Raw genomic sequence first — 26,481 nt, 5'->3', positions numbered from 1 at the left:
CAAGATCTATGCAAGGAGGTTGCAACAGGAGGCTCCCCTGGTGCAAGGTCCAGTCCTCACCATGGGTGGACCTGGCACGAGGTCCAGCCATGAAGTGGAGGTTGGCCCATGCACCACTGGGGCTGAGGGCAGGGGGATACTGGATAGTCTGAAGGAGGCTGTAGGATCCTGCACATAGGGATGCATTCATTGTGCAAGGACCAAGCACCTATAGGGAAAGTCCCTGTGGTGCTCACATAGCTGTGCCTTGGTATCTTCTCCCTAACACTGTCGCCTGCCTTTCGTATGGGGCTTCAGCAATCTTGTAGTGTCATTTCCAGAGGCTTTGATCCTGCCAGTAGCTAAGTCAGGAGGTCCCCAGGGCTCAGACTCTGAAGATGCTCCTATCAGCAGTTAGCCAATGGGAGACCTCCTGTCAAGCAGGTGACTGCCACTGCAGGTAGTTGCTGTCTTTGCTGGTGCTGGACTTAAACCCTCTGCAGCCACATCGTGGCACAGAGGCAGCCTGAGAGCCCCCAGCTGCCTCCATGTCCCCACATGCATGGGCTGGGACACGTCCTCTCTCAACATGGACGTTTTGGGCAGAGCAGGGCAACCCTGAAAAATGAGAAGGAACAGAAAAGAAAGAAGTAGATGAACCTTTGAGGAAGTGAAGAATTGCAGATCAGGCCCTTATGGAATTACAGGATTGAGCCCTGTTGGCTCAAAGCCGACTGTGGGATATGAGGAGTTCGCTCTCTGTCATCTCAAAACACGGCTCAGTCTTGATGTTTTATTCTTGTCCTCCAAGGCCCATGGGACTGGTGGCTGCAGCCTGTAGCAGCAGCAGAAACAGACCTGGTAGCAGGAAGGCTGAATCATGTCCGTCAGCCATTGACCTCACTTCTATCCTGATCAAAGCTGTGCAAGGTTTTCCAGGCAAGCACATGTCACGGGATTCTATTCTTGGGAAGAATTATGTCAAAATGATAGCCTCAGTTTATGCCCTAAATTCAACATAATAGGATGCAGAAGTGCACAGACAGGTCTGAAACACTCTGCCCTGGCACAAACACATCTACTTTTTTTTACAGCAGAAGCTCACTGAGCCTTGTTGGTACAGGCTACATGTGAGTACAGGTTTGGGGTTGTGTGGCTTTCCCCCCTCGATTTTCTTCATAATCTGGAGTTTCTCCTTCAACAGCAATCACAGCTCTGCCATTCAGTGACACCATCTGAACACTGCATGGTTGCAGAATCACGGTGCATCAGGGTGGGAGGACTGTACCAGGGTCATCCATGGCAGACACGTAGTCCCACCAGCTCTGCTTTACTTTTTAAAAGACTGTTATCTTTCATGGCCAGATTTACCACAAGGTTCTGGCTGCAGGCAAAAGCAGCCAAAGCATATGGACCAGCTATTCTGGGTTTAGAGCTGCTTTGCCTTGCAAGAGAGATGCAAAGGAGCTAGACAGCACACAGGGTTCCCTTCCCTATCCTGCTCATCCTCCAGATGTCTGCTATTTGCCTGAACACATCCCCAATGTGACATGCATGCAACCATATACACCACCTCCTTCCCCCTCCTTGCTTCCCTTCACATCCTTGTACCTCCCTCATTGTGCCCCTGCTCTCCCAGCCTACACCTTGGCTGGATCCTGTCCAAGAGCATAAGCATTGAAAGGAACATTTGGTATTCAAGAACATCTCTTTGCCTCATGAAGACTTGCCCTTTTCCATGATGATCTCCACATCCAGTTGTCCCAAGTGGAACAGGCATCCTAGTGACTGTCCTGGAGGATGGGAGTTTCCTGCACTGTGAGGAGCTGGAGATGCTGCCACATTATTTAGGCATCCAACAAGGCTCTCTGTCTGAACCCAGGAAAAGGTTCCACTGAATGGCTATTCACAGCATGTCAACTGAGATCTAAATTAACCCAGAATTCAGGTGCTCTGGACAGCTTTCCAAAGGCACCTGCCTTCCCCATCCATCATCTGCTGAAGAAAAAAGCAGGCAGCCTGAACGCTGCTCCAGCACTGCTGACAAGGGGCAGGAAGAAGAAAGCCCTGCTTTGACATGGCTGCACAAGGCACCCTCAGGGCCATGAGGGATCAGGGGAAGGTAAGAAGGGACTTCCCCGTGGATTTTTCTGCACTGAAGCGCTTTAGGGCTCAGCCTCCTCAGAAGCCACTGTTACTGAGAGGGAGAAAAATGACACTGATCTCATAAGGATGCAATTCACGCATATTGCAGACACGGGCTTCTCAGGACCTTTAACTACATGGGAAGTTGGAGACTTTCGTATCATCAGGTGCTAATAGTATTAAAGACATGACAAAATCTGGTGCTGGGTGCTCTGTTCTGTAAGGGACCTGCAGCTCACTCCTTGCTTACTGCTGCCTCTTAAACAGCCAGATTTCCTCATGAACACTTAAGAACTTCATTCTGGCTGCAGAGCTTGGTGCTTTCACTCTTACAGAAGTCTTTAATTATTTCTTTTACTGTATTTTTCACAATAAATGTTCTGAATCTGTCTCCTAAGTGAAAACCCTCAACTTGTCCATACCAGCTGAGTCACTGCCAACATGGTACTGTAATATTTTTGTTATTCTCTGTATCCCTCCATGAAAGCAGTCTGACAGCACGTTGGGGTTTTTTTCCTCACCACTGTGCATTAACCAGATGGTTTTCACTCTATTGTCCACAGATACACCCACATCTTTTTTTTTCCCCCTTCATGCTTCTAGTTAATTTAGAAACCACTAGTGATTATGAAGCGTTGAAGTTATTCCTTCCAATATGCTTTACCTTCTCTTTGTCCACGCTTAATTTCTTCTCCCATCACACTGCCCAATTAATTAGTTTTGGCTGATCCCTCTGAAGCTTCTCTCTCACCTCTAGATTCCACTGATCTGATCATTTTTAACAGCTGCAAAATATAACCTTAATCTGTTCAGTGCTTCCCCCAGTCATCATAAAACAGTACTTCAAATCCCCCCACTTCTTTTGCCAGCACAAGGGGCACCTAGTGCCTGATGTCCTTTGGTCCCAGTGATGCAGCCACCTGAGCAGCAATGTCCAGTTATCTCAAGCATTTGTTTCCCTTTAACTGTGTCTCTGCTCTGTGTTTGTGCTTCTTTGAGCACCCCTCTGCAGCGGGGTCCTCACCTTTGCAGGGACCTTACAGTTATAAGGGTTTTAGTAGTTTCTGTCCCTTTCTGGCACAAAATCTTTCCTCTCAGCTCTCCACTTGCAACTGTTTGGCAGGAGTTCAGGCTTTTGGTCTTGAGTAATCTGGGTTTTCTGGCCGTCAATGAAGTAATGTTACAAATTTGTCGTCGCGTATTTATCTGTTGCTATGTCTGTAGTTAAATGAAGAATGTGAAGCTCAGGACATATCGGCAGGGACGTTTTAATGTTTGAGAGAACATAACCAAAAAGAAAACCCCGTCTTCCTGTGTGAGGCAGCTCTGAAACACAAGCACAGCTTTCTTCTTGTGTATTTTATGTCTACGGCAACATTTTTCCTACTTACATTTTGGAGGGGCATCATTGACCTGGTATAGAAAGTCCAGCATGATAGTGCATCAGCTAACATTTAATTTCATTTTCTTCTGCTGGATGGGCTCTTGCCAGAGGTATCCCTTTGCAGCTGAGAGCAAAGGACCTTTTCCTTATCCATTTTCTTTTCATTCATCCCAGTGGATGTATAAGTACAACAGGAATGTTCAGTGTAGTGGGAGGCTCCCTGCATTTTCCTGCACTCCCTTCAGAGTCAGTCCTGTTCCTTCTCCGGGCAGCAAAGTTTCCAGCTGACAGCTATCCGCAGTACCCTGGGGGGGTGGTGGTTCATCTCTGATTGACTCTTCTAGGTTACACCACCCTTCTATCTCATGTCACCTCCCAGGGGCACTGCTCCTCTCTAATCTGGACTGAATGGCTGCAGTTATAAAAGCAAAGCCACAGACCACATCGCTTCATCTGGTTTTTGCCATACCTCCATAAGCACTGGCATGAATGTATAGTATCTGTGCTTGCATACATTTCTCTCAGAGCCACCTGAGTCTGGAGAGACTTTGATTTGGCATGCTAATGTCACCTTATCATTGTTACAGCAGGAGAAATAGTGCTGCTAAGCAGTGTGCCTGTAAAAGCTGGTGAGGGCTAATCCCTGCCCCGCCAATCAGCTGCAGAGCCTGCATGTTAACTCAGCATTATGTGCAGCCCCGGTAAAGGATGGAGCAGCCACCCCAGGCTGATGAACACAGCCGGTGGGGATGGTGCAGGGGCAGGGGTGGCACATGTGACCATGCACATCACACTTACCATGGCACACCTCCATCCACCATCCTCCCTGCTTGCTCCCTCACCTTCTGCCAAGTGCCATGGCATAAATCCAAGGTGGCTGTCTGGGCTTCTGCAAGCCATGGATGAAGCTGTTTCATCTGGAGACCAAGCTTTTCTTTCAGACTTCCCCATGGCATAGGGAAAAGGGTTTTCAAGCCCACATCTTGCTTCCCTTCACCTCCACAGCCGCTTCAGCCTTGCCAAAAGGCTGCCCATGCACGATGAGGCCCTCTTTGTCTCTAAGAAGAGACATGCATGCAGAAGGGGCCACTATAAGTCATCTGCTCCACCTGTCCACCCCAAGGCAGTGTCACTTGCCGAGGATATCTCCAAAGGATGCCTCTAGCCTGGACTGACAGATTTCAGATGATGGAGATGCCAAACCTCCTTTGCTGTCCCAAGCCCTTTCCTGTCTGTCCCACTCCCTAGGGACATGGGGACTATTCTCTTCTTAGACCCTCTCAAGCTGTGCTGGCTGGGTTTGGCCAAGAGGGACATCTTTTCCCTTGGGATCGCTCTTTCCATAGCAGCAGCTCTGCCCTCTGGCTGACATCCTGGAAAACAGCCTTCTGGCTGAGGCCTCCAGCCTGTGGCTGGCATTTTGGGATCACATTCTTCCCAGACGTGCTGGGAGATGCCAACAGTGGGAAATGTGGGTCACCCACATGGAGGGAAAGCTGGCCACCCATCACTGGTTCTTTGGGGAATGCAGACACTTTGATCCCATCCTTAGCCCACATGAACCAGCTTCTTTGGTTTTGCAAAAGGATCTTGCTGCTGTTACTGAAAGGATGCACACCTCTTTGGGAGCTGGAGCAGAGGGCAGGCTGCCCCAGTATCTCATCCCCTAGCAAGAGCCCCAGACCCTCTGGGAATGGGATCTTGGGGCCTGCCTGCCCTGGCACATAACCCATCACCCTTCTATTCATCATCTGGAATAAGCTGGGAGGTTTTAGAGACAAGCCTGGACATACAGAAAGGAACGTTTTGCTGTGAAGCCTCAGCGTTTTCCCGAGGTGGCCCTGGTGTGGGCTCTGAGGAGTCACTTCAGGGTGCTGAGGGGAGTGGACATGGGTGGCTGTGGGGCACATCTGGGTCTGCCTGGTGCAGTGTCCTCTTGGCACAGCAGCACTGGGGATGGGGGAAGGCAGACAGCTCTCTGACCACGCTGAGCAGGTTCCCCCCCACACACTGGACCAGGCTTCAGCTGCAAGTGTATCTGCTGTCAGTTGTCCTGGTGCTGGGGTGAGCCTCTGGGGAAGCACTCGGGGAGGTTAGAGCAAGCGGGAAGACAGTGCAGGGGTCGGGGAGCTGCTGGAGACTGGGGGAGCAGCACAGGCTCCCTGGGGCATTACCTGCACGGGCGGGGGGCGCGCAGGAATGATGCGGGAGCTGCAGTGTTGACTCCCACTGTGCTGGTGTAAATGTGGATTAACTCCTCCAACTGGAGTGATGCTCAGGTGTGAAGAGCCAAATCAACATCCCACCCTAGCAGAAAAATACCCGACTGAGCCAGCAAATGAGCTGCCTGTCCCTGGGATGCAGCCCCCGGCTGGGCTGCCTGACCCCGCAGCACCGGCAGCGGGAAATCTCATTTAGCCTTTTCCTTTAAACTCTGCTTGCTGGCACTGTGTCTTTCCCTTGCTGGGGGTGTAGCAAGGGCTGTGCCCTGGGAAATGCAGCGAGCAGGAGAGGGAGGCAGGAGTTTCATCCCCGTTATCTAAACCGGCAGGAGAAGAAATCACGTCGGGAGAAGAGGAGCGGTGCTAACGCACAGGTCGCTCAGGCTAGCGAGCCTCGGGAGCTGGTGATTCCGCACCCAGCCAGCGAGCGCGGGGTCTCTGGGCACGAACGCCGAGTACGGCTGTGCTGCAGCTAGAGGGCTTCGCTGCTGCCGCACACATCCCGTGTGCTGCCTGGTGCGCTGCCGCACATCCAGGCACCGGCGGGGCTCCGCCGCGCCGCTCCTCGCCGCTCCCGCTGCCCACGGCCGGCCCCGCCGCAGGGCCGCCCGCCCGCCCGGGCCCCGCAGCACAGGCGCTGCCGCCGCCGTCATGCCTGCCGCCGCTGCTGCGCTCCTGCCGCCGGGCCGCCAACTTGGCGGGTGAGCCCCTCCTCGACACGCAGGTAAGGACCCGCGCACCGCTCCGGGATGGAGGCACCCCCTCGGAGGAGGGCGGGTGGCTTTCCGGGGGATCCGGTCCCCAGGCCGACCCCGTGGGGGGGGCAGCAGGTCCCCAGAGAAAGACAGCCCTGCTTCAAGCTCGGATTGGCCTCGGGGGGGGGTCAGAAAATATGTTGGGGGCTGTAAGGATGAAAGGCTGCGACCTGGAGAAACCAGGATTGAATTACCTGATCGGAGGCTCGGGGGTGGGCGAAATGAAAGGATTTAAGCAAAAGTTTTGGATGCCAGGTATGTCAGAGCAACTGCAATGGCATCTTGGACCCACACAGCCATCGCGGCTCCCTCCCGGGAGGCAGCTCAGCCACTGACTGAAGTTTGGGGTTGCTTTCCTTCTGCTGAGGAGCTTCAGAGGCCAGCAGCAGCCAGCCCACTGCCAACCACCCCAAATGTGCATCCATGGGATGCACCCAGGCATGAGACCGGTGTGGGGACCTAGGTCAAGAGGGCTATGCCAGTGCGTGAATTGTGCCAATGAAACTCCCCTGAACAGCACCATCTCCTATACCTCTGGGGACACCCTCCCAGCTTGTACCTGGAGGAAGAGCTGCACGTTCAGGAGTTTGGAAGGGAAACACTTTCCATCTCTGCCGAGTGCCCGTTTATAATTCCTTCTCCAAAGCCACTGTGGGTTTCACAAAAGCTATGGTGCTCTCCCCAGACCCTCTTCTCTGGGCTGCCTGTTTTGCTTCTGAGAAAAACATACCCTTTTCATGAGCTCAGGATCTGCCATCAGTAGAAACCTTTTTACCAGGAGGAAGGTAGCACTGTGTAAGTACCAGGCATAACCAGCGGAGCGGGGTCTGAGCCTGCCTGCAACACACAAGACAAAAAAAGCCTTGGTCTCTGGGGGATAATAGGTGGTTACTTTGTAGGCTGTCAGGAGGAGGAATTACCGAAGCCAAAATGTAGTGACTGCATTTCTCTGGCAAAAGTTTTTTGTGTCATGAAAATGGCTGGCAGAGCTAAAGATCTGGGGAGCTGAACCACTTCACTTCAGCTCCCTGAGCCACAATCACAGGCAGGTAATAAACACTAGTATTAAAGAATGAGTAATTTGCTGCAGCTCCTGCATGGTGAATTTGTACAGCAGATCACTGCTTTTGTGTGGTACCCAACCCCTCCGTGCCCTCAGCCCCGCCTGCAGATGTCACCAGCACTTGTAGAGGGGTGACCAAGTGCTTGGCAAAAACTTGCCCATTAACATCCACCCTCTGCCACCTGCAAGCTTGTTGGAGCAAACCCCAAAGGGGCCAGCCCTGGCTGCCCTGGTAGCCTGCGGCAGAGCAGCCTGTGGGCTGTGGGGAATGGCCCCTGGCCCAGGCTTGGGCACTTCAGGCCCTCCTGGTTTGGCTGCCCCCTTCCCAGCTGCTCTGTGTGGGATGGGATTTTCTCAGGAGCATCTTTGACCTTGGCAGGCAGTCTGAAGCTCTGCCCTTCCTGCCCCCGAGTGCCCCTAGTGCTGCCCCATCTGCGTTAGACCCCAGGCACTGATAGACTACGTCCCTTCCCCAAGTCTCTCTTGACCCTTCATCACCCTCTCTCACATTTAATATCTGTGCTTGGAATTGGTTTCCAGCTGCTCTGCAAGCATGGTCTCTGAATCAAGAAGATTTTGTCCCTTTTCTGCCTACTTTCTAAATCCCTCTCCCTGAGCCTGGGACCGCCAGGCACCAGTTGCAGGATGCTGCTCTGATGCTGCTTTCAGGGGGTAATCTCAGGCAAGGTCTCCAGCCAGTATTTGTCTATCTGCAGAATTACAGACAGGCAAGTGATTGACTTTTCTGGCTTAAGGGCCAAACCACAGCATTAGAGGGAAAAAAAAAAAAAAATCCATTATAGATTTCCTCAAAATTGTCTTTCTGTTGCTGCTTCTCTGTCAAGTGAAAAAGGCAGCAAACCAGCCCAAAGGCTTTGCTCAGCCTGGAACAGAAGGCTCCAGTGAGCCCCAGCATTTTTCAGGTGTATCACTTGAACCAGCTTCCTTTCGGAGTCAAACACTTCAGGTATCCTTTGAAAACCAGAGCTGGTCACAGGATTTGTCCCCATCTCTCTCTGGAAGCTCAGCTGTTGGTGTGAAAAATTGGCCAGGGCATGGCTCAGAGATGCAATGCCCCTTGCAGCAGCCACACAGGTGCTGCTCCTGAGCTGGGCAGAGGTTTCTGCGCACATCCTCCCAGCTCCTGGGGCCTCCAAGGAGCAAGATGGAGGGTGCTGGAGCTTGTCCCTATGCAGGGACATGCTGGCAGGGAAGACCCATGAGCAGGGTGTCTTTGCTCAGCCCTTGTGGGGCCACCAGTACTGCTCACCCAGAGCAGGGCCACCTCCTGCAACACTGTGATTCCAGACAGGTGCAAGCAGCAGCCTGAGCTCTTTCTCAGGAAAGGCTGATCTAAGTCCAGTGGTGACATGGTCAAGGAAAAGAAACAGGCCAGGATGAGAGGGAAAGCATCCACGTAGCACAGGCAGGACTGGCTGAGAGGGCCTCTCAGCAGGGCATGGTCAGGACTTGACAGGGCCATGGAAAAGAAAATGTGACATCTTTTGTAGTATCTCTTTCCATACCATATGGAAGATAATTTAGCATCATCCTCTGCATGGTTCTGGCCCCCTGGGACTGTGGGATGGACAAGAACCATGGGATGGCTGGGGGCAGCTGCTGCTTTTCTTCTTACCATATTCCTGAAGACAGAATTGTAGAATCAACTAGGTTGGAAAAGACCTTTAGGATCATCCAGTCCAACTGTTACCCCAGGACTGCCAAGTCCACCACTAAACCATGTCACTAAGGGCATCTACACTTTCAGGGATGGTGATTCCACCACTTCCCTGGGAAGTCCATTTGGTGAAAAAGAGAATTCCTAATATCCAATCTAAGCCTCCCCTGATGCAATTTGAGGCCTTTACCTCTTTTTGTATCACTTATTACTTGGGAGATCAGCCACCTCCTTTCTCCATCATCCTTTCAGGCAGTTGTACAGAGCAATAAGGTCCCCCCTGAGCCTTCTCCAGACTAAACAACCCCAGTTTCCTCTTACTCCATAAGAGGAATAAATCTCTCCTACGTCTCTGGCCAGTGTAAGCTGCCTGTCCTTAAACACAGAGTGTGCATGTCCACCCAAGGATTCCATTTCCGTGGCAAAAGCAAACATGAAAGAGAGGTTCAACATTTGTTTTAGATTGCACCTATTGACCCGGATAATAATTTAACACCTTGAAGTTTGACTGCAGACGTTGGCCAGAATAGGGAGAGAGAGATCCACTTATTCGCTGATCTGGGAGATCAGCTTACTGCTGATAACTACAGGCTGTGTTTGGAAACTTAGGGTTTAGAAAAGTAAGTTAGAAAGGTGTCATCTCCACAGCATAAGTTCATTTTTAAAGACAGAGCAGATCACTGGAAAATGAATTAAACATCTGAACTGTAGAGATGCCTTGTGTATCCCCAGGAGAATCAGGCCACAGCAATCAAAGTGGATATAGCCCTGAGCTGAAGGCAGGCAGATGGTGGATAAAATAAACAGGACGGTGGGGAGAGGAGGGTGCTGGCATGCACTAGCCTTCAGGGTGGTTATGAATCACTGGAGTATGGATATGTTTTAAACAGAGACAAATGAACAGCCCTTAAGAGCCGCTTTACATTGCCAGCTTCGATTGATAGTAGGGGGATTTGCAGAGAGATGTGAGGTTGGAGTTAAGTGCTGTGGCTAAGCAGCTCTACCAGGAATCTGCAGCTGCAAAGGGAGGACAACTGTCCCCCCAGCGCCTGCTGACAACTGAATGCTACATCCCTGCTTCATCTTGGTGTTGGCCGGTGTGGGTCTCTCACCTAGAAGACAGCCAGGTCCCATCTAACAGATCACTTCCATGCTGAGTGATAGGCAGTGGCAGGGAAAGCATCCTTGTGGCAGGCTGGGCTGGAAGGCTGAGGAGCACAGGTCTGTCCCAGCACAGGGCATTGCTCCCTGAGGGTAATGCTCACCATGTGCCACCAGACCAGGCAGCCCAGAGTGGTCTGTGGGGAAGGAGCAGTGGGGAGGGTGGGATGCAGGGTCCCGTGGCAGCAGCAGCCATGAAGTGGCAATGGTCTGTGGGACTTCATGGGCAGGAGACGAGCCTTGAAGTGGAGATGAGTGAAGCAGGGCAAGCTGGGAGAAGAGCGTGGAGCCATCTAGGATACCCACCATGTTCAGTTCAATAATAGGTATAAATAGCAACAGATAAAACCTGATGTGAAACTGAAGACTGCAACCATTAGCATAAGAAAATCACCCATGAGCAAAAATTACAACCCGCAGGCATGAGCTTCTGTGCACCTTCCAGCAGCAGTGAGAACAGCCTGGTAATAAATACATCTTGTGAGACCTCTATGAGATCTCCTGTGGGATGCTTGGTGTCTCTTCAGGTACGCTAGGCAGGGAGCCTGGTCTTGGCAAGGAACAGGGCTGCATCTGTGTTGGAAGCATTTGTGCTTCCTGGAGCCCATGGCCATTCTAAGTAGGTTTTCTACATTGAAGGTAGGGTGACAATGCTCTTCTCTCCACACAGCAGCCTTAGGCATTTCCTTAATGTGGTCCAGAGCTGAGGAGGAGGAGGTTGAAACCTGAACCAAGCCTGAGCTCATGTTTCAACAGGCCAGTGGTGTGGATGCTGCAGAAGGCAGGGAATTCACTCTCCCCTCACCCTGAGCTGGCATTTTTTGCCTGAGATGAGCAGTCAGAGCCCACAGGCTTCCCAGGCTGTCCTTGCTGGCTGATGCCTCGAAAGGGCTGGAGACATCAAGTAACAGCCCCTGCAGCCTTCCCACCTGAGAGGCATCACTCTGACCTCCACCGCTTCTTAGCCCCCCTGCCGGGTTCCCAAACAGGATTGTGAAGGAGCCTCCAATGACAGCTATCAACTAGTTTTGGTTGGCATTATGTGCCCCTTTAAAGCCCCTCACCGGGACTCTGTTGTTGACAGCGCTGCAGGGCTGAGGGCTGTTAGGATGCAAATCCAGCAGGAGAACCCCGAGGCTGAGAGGACTGCGCCAGCGTGGCTGTTGTCCATCTCTGATCCTGTCTTGGACCCGCCATAACACTGCTGTCCAGGTCACTCCTCCGGCACCGGGGCAGCCCCAGGAGCAGCCTCTCTTGTCACCTACTCTCCTGCCAGCTCCCACGTTCCCAGGACCCCCGCACCCAGGACAGCCTGCAGAAACCTCTGACAGCCACCTTATTTACTTGCTTGCATCTCCAGCTAAAAAAAAAAAGGATGCTGAGAGAGTCCAAAGCTGCTAATTATACACCTAGCCACCCACACAACCATGTGTTTTATTGCCATCGCTCGTTACGCTTCCTCCTTGACAGCCCGGTGAAGCCTTTCCCGCTCTCCCTTGCATGAGGAGTACATTCCAGCGGGGTACGTCCCGTGGCCGCATCCCTGCTTATGAGCTCCGACTCCAGGCAGGCGCTGTGCTCACACCAGCCAAGCGAACGCCAGCCGTGGGGTGTGATGCGGTGTAGCCCTGGCCAAGGGTCTGCTCAGACGGGCGCTGCCCCAGGCGCTGTGTGCGGGGACCCCACGGTGCTGTGGGCTCTCGGCCCTGGGCGGCGAGCGGAGGCCGGGGCTGGCCGGGACCGCGGTCGGAGCGGCAGCGGCGGTGCGTGGAGTGCCTGGGACATCTAGCGGCCACCGCTCCGAGTGCCGAGCCCCGCCGGATGGGTTCTGGGATGGGGGTGCCAGGGCTGGGATGGGGAACACGGTGGCAGCGGGGCACGGTGCCAGCCCCGCAGCCCCTGGTGCCACGGCGGCAGGCAGCCCATGTGCAGGCACTCCTGGTTGGAGCTGAGCGTTTCGAGCACGGCTTTCCAGTGTTCGGAGGAAATGGAGCTCACGTTGCTCCACCGCTGATGCTCACGGGCAGCGTGTTAGCTTGCTAGCACCAGGGCTGGGGACGGGGCGGCGGGGAGCCCGCAGCCCTGCTGAGCCCCTGGAATGGCTCCTCCAGAAGCAGCACAGTTCTTTCCTGCTAGCCTTTGGGATGGATTTGCTGTTTCTTACCATTAGGAGGAATGCCTCAGCTTTGAGCACGGCTGGGTCGAAACACTGCTGCAGAGAAACATTTTTATCAGAGAGAATAAGGACTCGATTTCCACCTGGAAATTGCTCAATTTGACTTGCGAGCCTTGAAAAGCAGCCCATCGCATCCCATTTCTCAAAGCAATTTAGTCTCTGTTGGAGCCAGGAGGCCATTGGCGAGGCACTGACTTTCTACGTCAGGAGATCAGAAGCAGCGCTTTATTCACTCCTTTCCAGCTCTATCAAACCAGCTGCATTTAGGTTGTGAACTAGATGCTCTACATTACGAGTGCCTCAATTATCATCCCTCTAGTCCATTGTCCATGCACCCCGTGTCACCTTCTTCCTTCCCTCCTGGTCTTCACCAACTCTTCCCCCTCCAGCAGCTCCACAGTCCCTTTCTTCTCTATCCCAGTGGCCAGGGCCCAGTTCTCTGCCTGGCTCACATGTCACTTTGCTTCCCCTGCCCTGTGCCATCTTTCCCACCATCTCCCTTCTCACTGCTGTCCCTACCATGCCCCTTTGCTTCTCTGGGTACCACCTCAGCCAGCCCCATGGGGCTGTCGTGCGCCACTGCCCTCCCATCCTGCTCCATGCTGAGAGCTGCCTCCCCTGCATCACTCCCCCCGTCCATTCCAGCCTGCTGGCTGCCACACCTGATGCTCCTGCCACAACAGCCTTTCCCAGGGCTGGTGAAGGGTCCATTACACCCTAGCGTGAACAGCCCCCCACTCTGCATGCCGGTGCTGCACCCGAGGCAGGAGCAGCTGTGTGGAGGTGAGCAGCCGCAGGAAGGCTTGCCTGTTGGCTGGAGCATGACCGCTTTCTACAGCCATACAGCTTTCTACATCAGTCTGCAGGGCTGATGGAAGCTTTTCCTTATCCCTTGAGCTGTGCTTCACCCTGCAGGACTCAGGGCTGGATCGTAGCAAGTATGTGTCGGCTGTGCTGGCTTCTATGGCTGAGAAAGGACTTGCCAGACACGTTTTCCACAAGCTCTCACAGCCCTTCCTTCATCCCCATATTCCCTCTCCAAGGTGCCGACTATTCCTCGCTGTGGTGCTCTGCCTTTGCTCCTCAGCAGCCCTTGTGAGCTGGTTTCCTCTTGGGCAGAATCGCAAACTTGGATGCCCAGAGGCAGAGCTACTGTGCCCTGGCAAGACTTGGACCTCTTCCTGGAAGTCCCAAAGCACCTTCTTTGAGCTTCCAGTAAAATCTGGAAGGGTGCTAGCCACATTTCCTGCCCTTTCTTGCTTACCTCTGTCCTGGGGCTATGGCAGCTGTACCCAGCCTTGATCTTGCTTCCCATCAGACAGGTCAGGAACAGCTATTCATACTCTCCTGCCCTCAGACCAGGCAGGGCATGGCAACACAGTGAGGCAATGCTTCCTGAGGGCACCCGCCTCCCTGGGTGCTGTCCTAAAGGGGAAAGCCAGGGTGAGCTAACCTTCTCACTTGGAAGTCTGGGTACGTGCAATGCAGTCAGAAACTCCTAATGAGCCCGGGAAGTGAGGCAGAGTGTTTGCTTGACAGGGCAATTAAGTGATGATTGATTCCTGAAACAACTACTCAATTCATCATTAGCTGGGCTTATCATAGCTGGCATCTGTGCTAAGGGTCCCTCTGAGGACTGTCCCAGGGGATGTGGTGAGGAGGTGAGATCCCTTTAGCATAAAGCTAAATTTGCTGTGTTTTATTTTCATGCCTTATTTTGGCTCCTTTTATCCAGGAAGCTTCCTGAGAGCACACAGCACAGTTGTGTGTTTCCCACTCTGCTGGGGACTGCTGTAGCCGTCCTGGGGAGGTGGAGGGCCCTGCCCCACTGGGTGGTTATGGGAGCAGCAGTGCAGCAGAGGAGGCAGTTCATTACAGAGCCAGCATATTAGTCTTGGTGGTAGGTCTGCAGCAATAGCCCAGCTCAATCAGGGCACTGGAATCTGCCTCCTCCCAGATGTGTCCTCCCCATGGCCTCACTCTGTGCTTGTATACATGTAGGTGTGCATCCTCCCTGTGCATCTAACAGCATCCTGCCTCTGTTACCTCCTGCCAGCACTGCCCAGACTAGCTCCGTGGGGCTGACATACTCATACTATCCAGTTGTGCTGGTAATGAGGACAGAAAATGACCACCCTGCCAATTTTGTCTTTTGCAGCTTCCCTGCTTTCATCTGCTAGCTTCATTTCCCTTCCCCCAAGCCTGGTTATTACCAAGCTTACTTTATTACCAGGCTTACTTTATTAAGTCCCTGTGTGGCTACATTTACTGTAGGATCCAGATTATCTAAATAGGGTCTGGGGACAACAGCAGGGCTGGTTTGGCTCTGTCCTTCCCTGCGCATGTGCATGTTGGGCTGGTCGGTGCCCTCCCTGTTATTCCCATGCTAATATCATCTCTACAGGTTTGACAGGCCTCATCTCCACCTGCAAACCCAGATTATTCAGTGCACACATATGCATACATGCTTCCACATATGGGCACAGTTTCTATGTGAGGCAGTGATCTTGGTGACTAAGGAGTGGGAAGCATCTCTAACCCCTCCAATACTGGGACTTTTCACATCAGTTATCAGAGAGGGAGGTTTCAGCCTGGCTGCTTTCCAGCAGGGCTGAGTACGCTGCCGTAGGCATGCTGTGATGCTGTGCTGGCCCTCAGCATCTCCTCCCCACTGCTGACAAATACTAGCACCCGGACTGGGTGCTAGGGCTGCACTTGGTGGTCTCTTCGCCTATTTGAGAAGTGCAGTGAGACCTCCTTCTGCACTCTCCACTTGTATTTGCAGCCCACCCTACTCCCATGGAGAGCACGGTACCCAGCTCCCGAGAGTGGAAGGCAGCAAGGAAAAGAGAGTTTACTACAGGTGAATCTTTTACGATCCCAGAAGGTACAGGACTCACATGGACTACAATCTTCTAGCTGTAGCCCTGCCCTCTCGACGCTTTGTGCAGTGCAGCAGCCTCTGAGGTCCTGGCCTTGCTCTAGGGACAGCTCCAGGGCAGTATGAGGACCAGAGAGGTCTGGCTCTTCCTGCTTCTCTGAGGCTTCCAGCAAGATCCCATCCCTCCCTCCCTGAGCTTGCTGCCAGAAATACTGCTTGAGATGAGGCATAGATGCCCTACCAGAACTGCCAGCTTTCTCCTGCTAGAGTGGGACTCCTGCTCCTGCTGGGGCTGCTGCTCTCAAATGACCCTCAGCGACTGGCCTCTCCCTACTGCTTTGTTAAAAAGCAAGGTGTTTTATTGGAAATCTAATCTGGGCGTTGAGGTAAGCGCAGAAGTGGTTTGTGCTTTTGTTGCCTGTAAACCAGGATGAAGCTTCGAGCTTCCCTGGGTCTGTGCAGGAAATCAAACCGTCTGTGCTGCAAAATGCATCTCCCTTCAATGTTTTGAAAATACTTCGTGGCCATCTGCTGCACGAGCCATTACCGGCTTTATTAGTGAGGTGGGAGACTGCAGGAAGCAGAGAATGATCCTGGGCAGGGAAAAGCGGAGAGCGCTCACCAAGAAGTGGAGAGTTCCAGCAGTGCCAGAGTGCTTTTGAATGGCTCCCTCTTTCTGAGGAGCCTTTCAAAATGTGGCAACTGCTTCCAGAAAAAGCTCATCAGCTTTTTCATGAGCATAAAGCTCATCAACAGGACCATTTAAACTCGGGCATGGCAGTCAAACCTGTGCGATAGGGCAGAGCCTGGCCAAGGGGTCGGGACCACTTGGATTTTCACTGTCTGGAGCCTTCAACTCCAATTCCTTTTTTTATGCTTTCTTTCCAAGGACAGATTTAAAGCCAAAGTGATGTGCTTTCTACCAGAAAGCCTAGTGCACCTCAGGGAGCCCTATAGCAGGGGAAAGCATGTCTCTGCTACACAGCATCCTGCAGAGGAGGCAGTGACGGAGGTCTCTAAGGAGGACAGGAACATTTGGGGGTTGCAAGGCAATAAGTTGGCACAGTCTAAGAGCTGGGAATGTGCCAGAGAGCAGCTGTAAAACACGAGGCTCAGGTACTGAAGAGTGCAAAGTAATTGTTTCTCTCTCCTGGGGAATGCTGATATTTCACTACGCATCTTCTTTGTGCCAAGGTGCGTTGGGAAGCCAAAATAGGAAACACTCCTCTGAAGAAAAGCAGTTGGAATAGATCATCTCAGAAATCTTCATGGAAAGAAAGAAAAGAGAAAAAGGCAGCACAAGGTTTCAGTGCTCTGAAATGGAGGAAGGGAGAGGGGTTGAGTTTCCCAGAGGAAGGAAGAAACCCGGGTTGACATTTGTAGCTGAGGATCCCATTTGGACTTGGCATTTTCTGAAGCTGGTGGCCCACAGCCAGGGCTGCACAGCTGCAGCTGTACCAGGAATGGATCTAGTTCAAGCAGGGCTCTGATGCGGTAGGTCATTTACTTAAATTGTCATGATTTCAATGCGGACCAAACCCCATGAGGTCTCCCCTTTAACCTTTGCACTCCTCTGTTCCTCTGCATGGCTGGCTGGGCATCCAGTGATCCCCATCCCAGACTAAACACTGCCTCCATGTCCTCATAGCAGCCTTCTGTCTTCCCTTGATGGCTTGCTGCTGTTGCCCTGGCCCCGGCTTGCCTTGGAAAAGCCCTAGAAAGCCTCCCATGTACCTGAAAGCCATTAGGTGCATGTGCAATGCCTGAAGGGCTGTAATTCACCATGCGACCCTCTGCTTTAGCAAGCCAGGGATGCCACTAAAGTGTCTGTCAGCCTCTTATCTGCTTCTGTGCTGTCTGTTAGTCTTTGCCACAGCACACATTATGAACCAGCAGAAAAGATGCAGTAGGTCCTTTTCCTGTCAGGCTGCACGTGGCAGTCTCAGGATGCATTATAGATACAGAAAATTCTCATCTTAATCCAGCCTGAATCAGATCATCCTGTTGCAGGGCTGCCTCCTTATCTTCCTACCAGCTGGGGAGAGATGAAGAGATGCTCAGTTTGAAGAGATAGCATTCAAGCTGTGGAGACGTGGGGAGGGCTCTTGTTTTTTCCAGCATTGCCAAATCTTTCTGTTCCCGCTAGTCTCGTCTTGACATCAGCTCTGCATGGGCAAGAGGCTTTTCTGCTCCCTTTCCCATTTCATGCTGAAATAACAACTCCCCCTCCCACTTTCTTTGCTCCCACAGGATTTCTCCCCCACCACTACCGGCAGCATGGAGAGCGTGCGGGAGCTCCAAAACCCACTGTTGGCCAAGGCCAATGGGCACCTGCACAGCAGCTATTCTTACCACCAGCATCACAGCCAGGACTACCCCAGCCATCGCTGCCAAGGGAAACTGTATTCCTACATCTTCCAGAACACTGGTGGTGCCAGGACTCACCAGCTGCTGGATGCCAGCTCCCTGCAGCTGGCCGTTGAAGCCTTGTATGGCCCCAGTTTCATCCTCGTGAAGGATGAGACCACTCTTAAGGCCAAGGACAGCAAGATGGAGAGCTGTGAGACCACCTTTACAGAAAGTAAAGAGGCTCCACCCGAAGCTCCTGATGCACATGAGGCGCAAGGGTCCTGCCGGGTGGAGAGTGACATCCGCATCCAAACCGTGTCCTATGAGGTGGAGGAAGAGGAGCTCCAAGAGTACGAGGTGAGCTTTGCCAGTTGGGATGGCACCAAACTCCTCCTTTGCTAATGCTGGCCACTGGCCCAAATTCTTGGTCATTTATTCTCCCTTCTTTCCCCAGAGCTTTCCCCCTAGACTCTACTATCTCCTGCATCAGCACCTCTCACTGTGCACCCAAAATTTCTTCTTCCTCATTATTTCTGCTCACTTCTCACCGCAGACGTCAGAAGGTCAGCTTCCCTGAGGGCAGCCTGGCTGCATGCCCACTGGGAGCAAAGGGGAGGTGGGGCCATCTCTGAGGGACCCTTGGGATATGGGAGCTTTTTGACAAGGGTAGCCTGCTGCTGCTGTGGCACTCAGTCTGAGGGAAAATAACAACCCTTGCATAACAGCAAAATTCACATGCTTGATGGCAGCAGCCGAGAGAAAGCTGTATATGTAAAGACCAGCTGAATCTTGCAAAGGAAGAATGAGAGCTGACAAAGCAGCCTCATGCTATGCTCTGTGCCCCATCATGGCTTGAGTGGCAGTGCAGAGGCTGGGAACATCATCCAGGACCTTGAGAGGTGGGAGCAGGTCCCCAGAGCCTGCTGGAGCTGATGCCTGATGACCTAGCACAGCTCCACTGTTTTCAGTGCCAGTGGTTTGGCCTTTCCAGATGGCAGCAAGGGTGTCTGCACTTCTGTGCGCCTTCCCCACTGAGACGTATCACTTCCAGGCTGGTCTGTGGCTGGTGGAGCAGTGGCACAGGAGGGCTGACCGCAGCTGCTCTGAGCAATGCGCTCACTAAGGGGATGGGACGTGTCATCCCTGTGAGGGAGGCTCCAATTCAACCGTGTTCCCTCACTTGCTAAATTAGCTCAGCGGTGTATTGATCTCCTAGTCCCTAATGGGGATAAGGCACTTTAAGTTTATTTAACCTAACAAACAGCCAGCTCTGCCAAAGCTGAAGATATTTCAGTTTAAGACTATCTATTTGTCTCCCACGGAAACCCCAGACCCCCATTTGCTCTGGCAGGGAGCCGAAAATCCACTCTGCTCCTGGATTTGCTGAGCTACATGTTTTCTCACCAAACCAGGCTCAAATATTTGTGAAACTTGCTCCTTGAGTTTGCAGGTGGGAAACAGATGAGAATATATGATGGGGCCAGGAGAGAGCAGGAGAGGGGCTGAGACAGCCTGCAGGGCAGCATGGGGAGATGGGCACGCTCTGAACCTGTCTGGTTTTGCAGAGCGACTCCTCCAGTGACAGTGAAAGCGAGGACCATTTCCTGATGCTTCCACCCCGTGACCACCTGGGCTTGGCCCTCTTCTCCATGCTGTGCTGCTTCTGGCCCTTGGGGATTGCTGCCTTCTACTTCTCACAAGGGGTAAGAGATCCTTTTGCTTGCTTGCATGCATTGAGTGCTGGAGCAAGGGCCCTGCAAGCCACAGCAGCCCTGGCGGGCTTTTCCTTTGGGTCTTTTGGGTGTTATTTGGGATTCCCTTGGACCCAGGTTCTCACCCCCCAGCTAGGCTCAGGAAAATGTCATTTTCGCACCTGACCCCCCCATTCTGCAATAGTGCAGAGATCATACACCATGACCCTGTACAAGGCAGCCCCATGCCCTGGGAGTCAGGCTGCTCTGGAGCCTGGACATGAAAGGGAGTCTGGTCTCCATATCACAGCACAGCTCCTCTATTGCACTTGTTTCTGACATGTGTTGGCTAAGCTATATGAGCCAACACCAGGCTGGCAGAGGCTGCAGAGGGTGGTGGCCTTTGGACTGCACCAGCTCAGAGAAACTGCTGCCTTCTTGAGGGCTTATCCCAGAGCCTGGGCTCACTTACATTACTCTTGACCCAGAATAATTCAGGCAGAGCCAGGGGATTTACTCAGTGTTTTCATAGATGGTGCTGTACCAAGAATAGTTGGGGGAAGGCATTAAGAAGTTAAATCAAGAGGATAGAAACAGAAATGGAAAAGTATATAACTTGAGTACCTGGCACAGAGGTGGTGAGAGGCAGGGGAAGCTTTAAATGGAGTGGCTGATTCCACATTTTTACGTGGTGCAGGGTAGCACAGTGCACTCTCCACGTGATGATGTACTTGGTGCTATTTGTTGGTAGTTACAGCTCCAGTTGCTGTAACTACCACTTTGTCACTCACTGAGGCAAGGACCATCTCTTTACTCAGTGCCTGTGCACACTGAGTGCCCTGATCTCCACATGGCAAACACACATAGTAGGTAATACCAGGAGTAACTCTGAACATGCCCATGGCACTCGGGGAAGCTGGAAGTTGCTGGCCCAGAGAGGCAACACCCACATCTGTCTCCATTTCTGGCTCCATCACCCTTCCCTGGCAAACAGGCTTCAACTGAAAACCCCATGCAGGGAAAATCAAGTTGCAGCACAGCCAGACTGATGTGCCATGCTTTCTGGAGTCAGCTCCCTGAGACTAGGAAGCACTTGCTATATGTCTGTGTCAGGTATATTGGTATCTAGACAGTATCACACAGCCATCACCCCATGTACTGACTCTTTGTCTGGTCTTAAGAAGGTCCAGCTACTCACTGACTGCTCTGATTGAGCACCTGGATGGCTGGGGCTTTCAAACAAACAGCCAAAGCCCACGTTTCCCATGAAGACAAAATCCAGAGGGAAATGTGGATGGACACCTTGCTGTCTGTCACCAGCCTTCATGGGATGCAATGGCTGGGGAAGGGGGGGTTAACTCAGTAGTGAAATGACTGCACACAGGTTGAAAGGCCACCTGGTAGCACTGTGAGCAATGAGCATTTCTTCTCCTTCCAGACCAGCAAGGCTGTCTCCAAAGGAGATTTCCACCTGGCCAGTTCAGCTTCCCGCCGAGCTCTCTTCCTCGCCGCGCTCTCCATAACCATTGGCACAGGAGTGTACATCGGGGTGGTGGTAGCGCTGATCGCTTATCTCTCCAAAGGGGGCCACGTATAGCTGCCATCTGCACGTCAGCACTGTCCCCAGCCGCCGGCCCTCCTGGGATGGAGCTTTTCTGTGGAGCGCAGGGCACCAGTGCCTGCAAGGGCTGCTTGCACAGCAGGACCCCTGCTTGGATGCCCTATGCAAGCTCTTTCCCCTTTCAGAAGAACAGCAGACCCCCGTTCTCCCTGAGGCTGTGAGGTGTAACTATCTAACAACAGGGAATTGGGCACCAGCCTGGCTGCAGGGACCAGGAGGAGCACATTTTCCAGGTGACAGACATGCAGGAGAGACATTGTATGCTGCTGCTGGGCTGGGGCCACCACCCCTGATGCAGGGCCATGGATTCTGCTCCCAGCCCTGCAGTCAGGAGATCCACCCCTGGTGCTCAGGCTTGGCCCATGAAAGGGGCACACAGGGAGGAGAGGAAATATGGTGCCAGGGAATGACCACTCTTTCTTCTGGGAGGCCACGGTGCTGGGGAGGGGGGTCTCCCAGCTGCTGTGATGGGGACAACATTCTCATTTCAGTGCCATAAGGTGGCACCTGCCCCTCAGCTGCAGCCAAGTAGGAGGGCACATCATGGTCATGACCAAAGGACATGCTCTTCACATCCCTCTGCAGACAGACCCCTGGTCCACAGGAGAACATTCCAGCCACTGGCTCATCCCAGACCAGAAACAAGGAGGAAGGCAGGCTGGTGGCTGCACACCATCACTCCCATTGTTGGAATAAGCTGGCAGGGACAGCAAGGTTTTCTCCGTGTTAATAGTGACTATAATGATAATTGCAAGTCAGAGCCCCTGTAAGGCCGGTGTCCCACAGTGCTGGGCCCTGAAGATACTTGTAAATGGCAATTTCTACCCAAGAAGAGACCTGGGAGGGGTGGGGGCCTGAAGGACTCCACTCTTGACACTAGATCAGGGCCTTGCACATCAAGAGGAATGGAAAGAAAAGGCCAACAAGACATACAGAGCCTAGGGTGGGAATGCTGTTTGCAAGAGAATGAGATCCAAAGGATGAAAACTTGGAAGGAGCCCGAAACACAGGGTCTGACCCAAAAACACTTCTTCCCATGCCTCGGAGAGGGGTATCTCCATCCTTCCAAAAGCCTCTGCTGACAAGGAAGTCCCACGCATCCCCACTTACATCTCTTTTGCTAATTCGTGTATTGTCAGCAACAGTCAGGTGCTTCGGAGGTGGGTGTGATGGCAATGACGGCCTCAGGGGGCTGGTGTTAAAAGGCCCTGCCTCACCCCTGCTCTGCAGCATCCACCTTTCCTGCTGCCTCCTTCCCCGGTGTGCAGAGGGCTGCAGGCAGACTCTGGGTGCCCATCACCCCCTTCCTGGGGTTTCTGGGCAGGCTGCAGCTGGCTCTTCAAGAGATGCAGCATGTACTCCAGCTGGGTGCCATTCAAATGTACATTTCATCTTTAAGAAGCATGTTAATGTCTGCGATGCTGTTGTACTTGAGCCATAAAAGAGAGAAGTGCATCAGAGACCTGTGCAGAATCTGGTCTGAAAGTTCTCATTATGTTTTATAACATGGAAGAGCTAATAAAAAAAGCAGGAGAAAAGACCGTGTTTGTAAGGACATGGAGCCAGCTAGTGAAGAGGTGAGCTTTGCAGGAGTGCTGAGCTCATTTAAACCTGAAGGTTTTTATGCAGTTACTGAAGGAAGTTATAATCCAGCTGGTGTCTGGGCGACTCAGAGGGAGTTGTACTGCGATGTAGCTCACAGCAAGCAGCTAGTGTTGGAAGCGGGATGTTGATGTAGGCTTTTTGCCATGCATGGTCAGACAAGAATTAGGGAGAGAGAGAGAGAGTGAGCATCATGTATGTTCTGCGTAGTAGAAGCATAAAATAAAATGTGCTCAAAGAGGGGCAGAAGAACACAGACATCAGGAGGGAATAAGCAGGTCTTACTTCTCATGATGGACAGTGGGAGACAGAATTTGCAGGGAAGGACTGAGGAGTCCAGAAGAGATGAGATAGCTTAGAGAGGAGAGGGGAGGGGCACCCGCACCCAGCAGCTAAGGGATGGTTTTCATTGCTCTCTTCTGCATGTGCCTTCCTGGGCATCCATCCCTCAGATAACAGAACAGGACGGATGCCTGTGGGTGCCCGTGTGATCACCCCCCCTTCAGTGCCATCTCAGGTAAAGCCCTCCCTGTCTCTCCCCACCAAGTACACAACCATTGGGGCTGCTGGACCAGAATCAGCAATAACAAACTGTGTTTGCCTCTGAATCTGTGATTCTGCCAGCTGCTTCCCTTCAGGGGCTGTCATGGCCGGGGGGAGGGCAGCAGCCTTGTGGGCACCTCATCCCTCTGCACCCAAGCCCACCTCTTTGTTTCTAATTGGAGACACACAGGGAAAGACTGTTGGGATAAAGGGCCAACAGAATTAAAGTGTTTTCCACTAACAGCCTGAATCTCTAATGATCTTGTCAAACGGGGCAGGGGGAGAAGGGGCTGTGCCAGAGGATCTCTAAGGGGGCATTATGCAAATGGAGAAATTAGTTGGAAACAGCCTGAAGGGAAACATGTGGAAATCTAAATCCAAGGACCAGCATGGAGACTGCTGCTGAATAACTTATTATAGACTCACAGCGTCTGCTGCAGCCGCCTGAGCAGAAAGGAGGGAAGCAAAATGGCAACAAGGCACAGCAGTCAGGGAAGCTCCAAAACCTTGATTGGGCTTAAAAAATACAAGATGTTGAACTAAACCCTACCAGTGGATGTGGAAGAGGTGACTCTTCACCACTTCTGTCCTGCCAGAGGAGGGGTCCCTGTCCCGCTCAGGGTCCACCAGCATCACAGCAGTGCTCCATAGTGGTCTTGATTGCACAGGGGGCACTCAGATGTTTTGGGTGAAGGACAGCTAGCCTCCAGTCCTGGCCTGACAACATGTCTAGCCCAGAAAGAAGTGAGTGCAGGGATCCTGGCAGGTTGCAGCTGTGGCAGGGGATGTGAAAGGCAGGGAGAGCAGAGATGGTCTGTGGTGATGGAGCAGGATTCCTGGTGGCTGGAGAGGGAGGATTTGTGGTTCGCTGAGCTGGTGGTAGAGCGAGATTGGTTAAATTGTGATGTTTTAAATGCACGTATACCTCAACCTGCTGTCCTTGTCCGCACCGCGGAGCTTTCTAAAACATAATCAAGAGATGTATAAAGAGTCCCTTTATACATCTCAGAACAAGACCCCCCTCCTCCACTCATGAGTAATTCATTGCCCATAATTTACAACTGAGCTCCCCACCAGCTGGCTACAGGTGCCTGCACTGTGAATGCAGGTGCTGCCTGGCACAGACACAGTCATGCAACCCTCTGGCCCCAGCAACCCCATCCCATTGTCCTCCTGTCCACTGTTCCCCAAATGCCCCTGCCTGCCCCTATTGTCCCACCAACTCTCCCAGCCCTTGCCCTAAGCTGGTGACACCAAGAAACAGACACAGAAACTCAACAGAAATCCCATCCCCTGCCCTGGTGCCTGTGCCCATGCGCAAACACTCCTTTCTTGTCTCACATGCTGGGCAGTTTTTGGGTTGCAGGAAGTGCCAAGTGTCCCAGATGCCCGCCTTGTATGGAGGACAAGACCTTGGGGACCAAGCCAGCCCTGCTCCCTGTGAATGGCAGAACATCCCCTGCTTGCATCCCTGGCCCTGGAGATGCTCCTCGGTCAGCCAGGAGCAAAAAGCTTCATGGTCTGAAGTGTGACGGGCTTTGGTTTCTTTTCCCAGTGGTGAAAAACATGTCACCTTCCAGCCCGGGCTCCTTCCATAACCTCCGCAATGTCCAGGTGAGCACTTCCCGCAGGCCTTTCTCTTCAGAATCAGCTAAGGACAGGGTGAACAGAGACTGTGCCAGGGCAGGGCTGGCCTTTGCATCCTGCCTCCTTCTGGGACGCAGCCAGAGAGAAAGCTGCTGAGGAAAAAAGCACCAGTGCCTCAGTGCAGATCTGAGCGGCCAATGCATCTGAGCCTGCTTCCTCCAGCTTCGCTTGCACTATTCACTCCTTGGCAAGCACTACAGCATGCTGAAACCCCAGCTGCTGGCTACTGATGAGGGCTGGGGGGGCATGACGAGGGATGCTGGGATAGGTCCATGCTGAATTTCTCTCCTCTTCCCAGAAGGATAAGGTGAGAGGGTGGAGGAGAAAAGAAACACAAGACCCCGCAGGTCCCTGGCCCTGGCCAAAGGGATCCCCTGGGGCACTGATCCTCCCGCAGTCTCCCAGCCAAACTGCGCCTCCTTGGGGTCAGCCCTGGGGTGGATGATGTGGAAACCACTGGGGCAGGATGTTGGGTGTCCTTCCTGTGGCACTCCTAGCATCTTCATCTACCTGGGAAGCCACAGCTCCTTGCAGAGGCAAAGCTGCAGCCTGCTCACAAGGGGTGCTTCCTGCTACACAGACAGGCTCCCTGCCCACATTCATGCAGCTGCAGAAGTGCTGGGGGCTTTACTCTCAAGCATCTGGGTTTGGCAGGAGGTGTCCATCCTGCTGAAGTTCTCCCATCTTCCTCCAGTGCTGTGGTTACTGAAGTAATGGAGGAGGGATGGGGAGAGGGGCAAAAGCAGAAGCCAGGGAAAGAGAAATGAACACAAATAAATGCAGTATCTACCAAAATGCTGTCCTCAAAGTAATATACCAAAGTCTAGGCACAGGCAGTAAATTCTTGACAGTATTAGGCTAGAAAGATGGAAGTTTTTCCTCCCTGAAGTGCTTTCATATCTGAGCATTTTCTCCAACTCTGGTGTTTCCCAGGTGTTGACTGTGCTAAATTAGTATGACACATCAGCTCATTTGCTTTCTAGAAGAAAGGCAGGGAACACTGCATCTGCACCTTGGCCAAGTCACTGGGATGGAGCCACACTGACAGATGGGGCTGGTTGAAGAAAGCTAGAACAGGTATTGACAGATTATTAATATTTTAGAAGATCTGTTGGGCTGGAGGGCAAAATCCTTGAGGATCCATATGAGGATTGATCTTCCATATTTTCACTAACAGGATGGTATAGGAAGTGCCTTGGTCCCATTGTTGATGAGACAAAACCAAGAGGATTTGGAAACACAGAAGAGTAAAGAAACTGGGCTACCTTGAAGAGGGACGGGGACAGGAGGAAATGCAGGGAGATCTGATGAGGGGTTGCCAGCAGGAATTGCTGCAGCAGGCAGGATGCTCCTCTGCCTGCAGGGAATGAGCAAAGGCCCGAGCCATTGCTCCAGTGTGTAAAAGGCAGATCTGACATGAAGATCTACAGAGCAAATTAGTTCTGCAAAAATATCCATGAGGACAACAGCAGGGCAGCAGTGGTCCACAGCTGGACTCTAGGAGTCAGGTACTGTGCATGAGAGGTGGGGTTTAATGGGAAGGAGGCAGAGAGGGTGGTAGCATGGGGTTATGGGGAATCTGAC

At 52.6% G+C, this 26,481-nt stretch overlaps 1 protein-coding gene across 1 annotated transcript; it reads left to right on the top strand.

Moving 5' to 3' along the window:
• The first annotated feature begins 6,132 nt into the window (after positions 1-6,132).
• On the top strand, positions 6,133-22,963 carry SYNDIG1L (synapse differentiation inducing 1 like). The gene is made up of 4 exons (XM_062623880.1): positions 6,133-6,454; positions 17,695-18,150; positions 19,359-19,496; positions 20,923-22,963. The coding sequence occupies exons 2-4, from the start codon at positions 17,722-17,724 to the stop codon at positions 21,079-21,081; spliced, it is 726 nt and encodes a 241-aa protein (XP_062479864.1). The 5' UTR covers positions 6,133-6,454; positions 17,695-17,721; the 3' UTR covers positions 21,082-22,963.
• The last annotated feature ends 3,518 nt before the right edge of the window (positions 22,964-26,481 follow it).

This window comes from Pezoporus occidentalis, unplaced genomic scaffold (assembly GCF_034315485.1).
Source record: "Pezoporus occidentalis ecotype Australia unplaced genomic scaffold, CSIRO_AGI_Poc_V1 ctg108, whole genome shotgun sequence".
Classification (NCBI taxonomy): Eukaryota; Metazoa; Chordata; class Aves; order Psittaciformes; family Psittacidae; genus Pezoporus; species Pezoporus occidentalis.
The sequence above is the reverse complement of the archived record's forward strand: the minus strand, read 5'-3'. Positions and strand labels throughout refer to the sequence as shown.

Excerpts from the sequence above, each read along its gene's own strand:
- SYNDIG1L (XM_062623880.1), top strand. The coding sequence starts at position 17,722 with ATGGAGAGCGTGCGGGAGCTCCAAAACCCACTGTTGGCCAAGGCCAAT. Across the intron at positions 18,151-19,358 it reads AGGAGCTCCAAGAGTACGAG|AGCGACTCCTCCAGTGACAG; the intron begins GTGAGCTTTGCC and ends CTGGTTTTGCAG. Across the intron at positions 19,497-20,922 it reads CCTTCTACTTCTCACAAGGG|ACCAGCAAGGCTGTCTCCAA; the intron begins GTAAGAGATCCT and ends TTCTCCTTCCAG.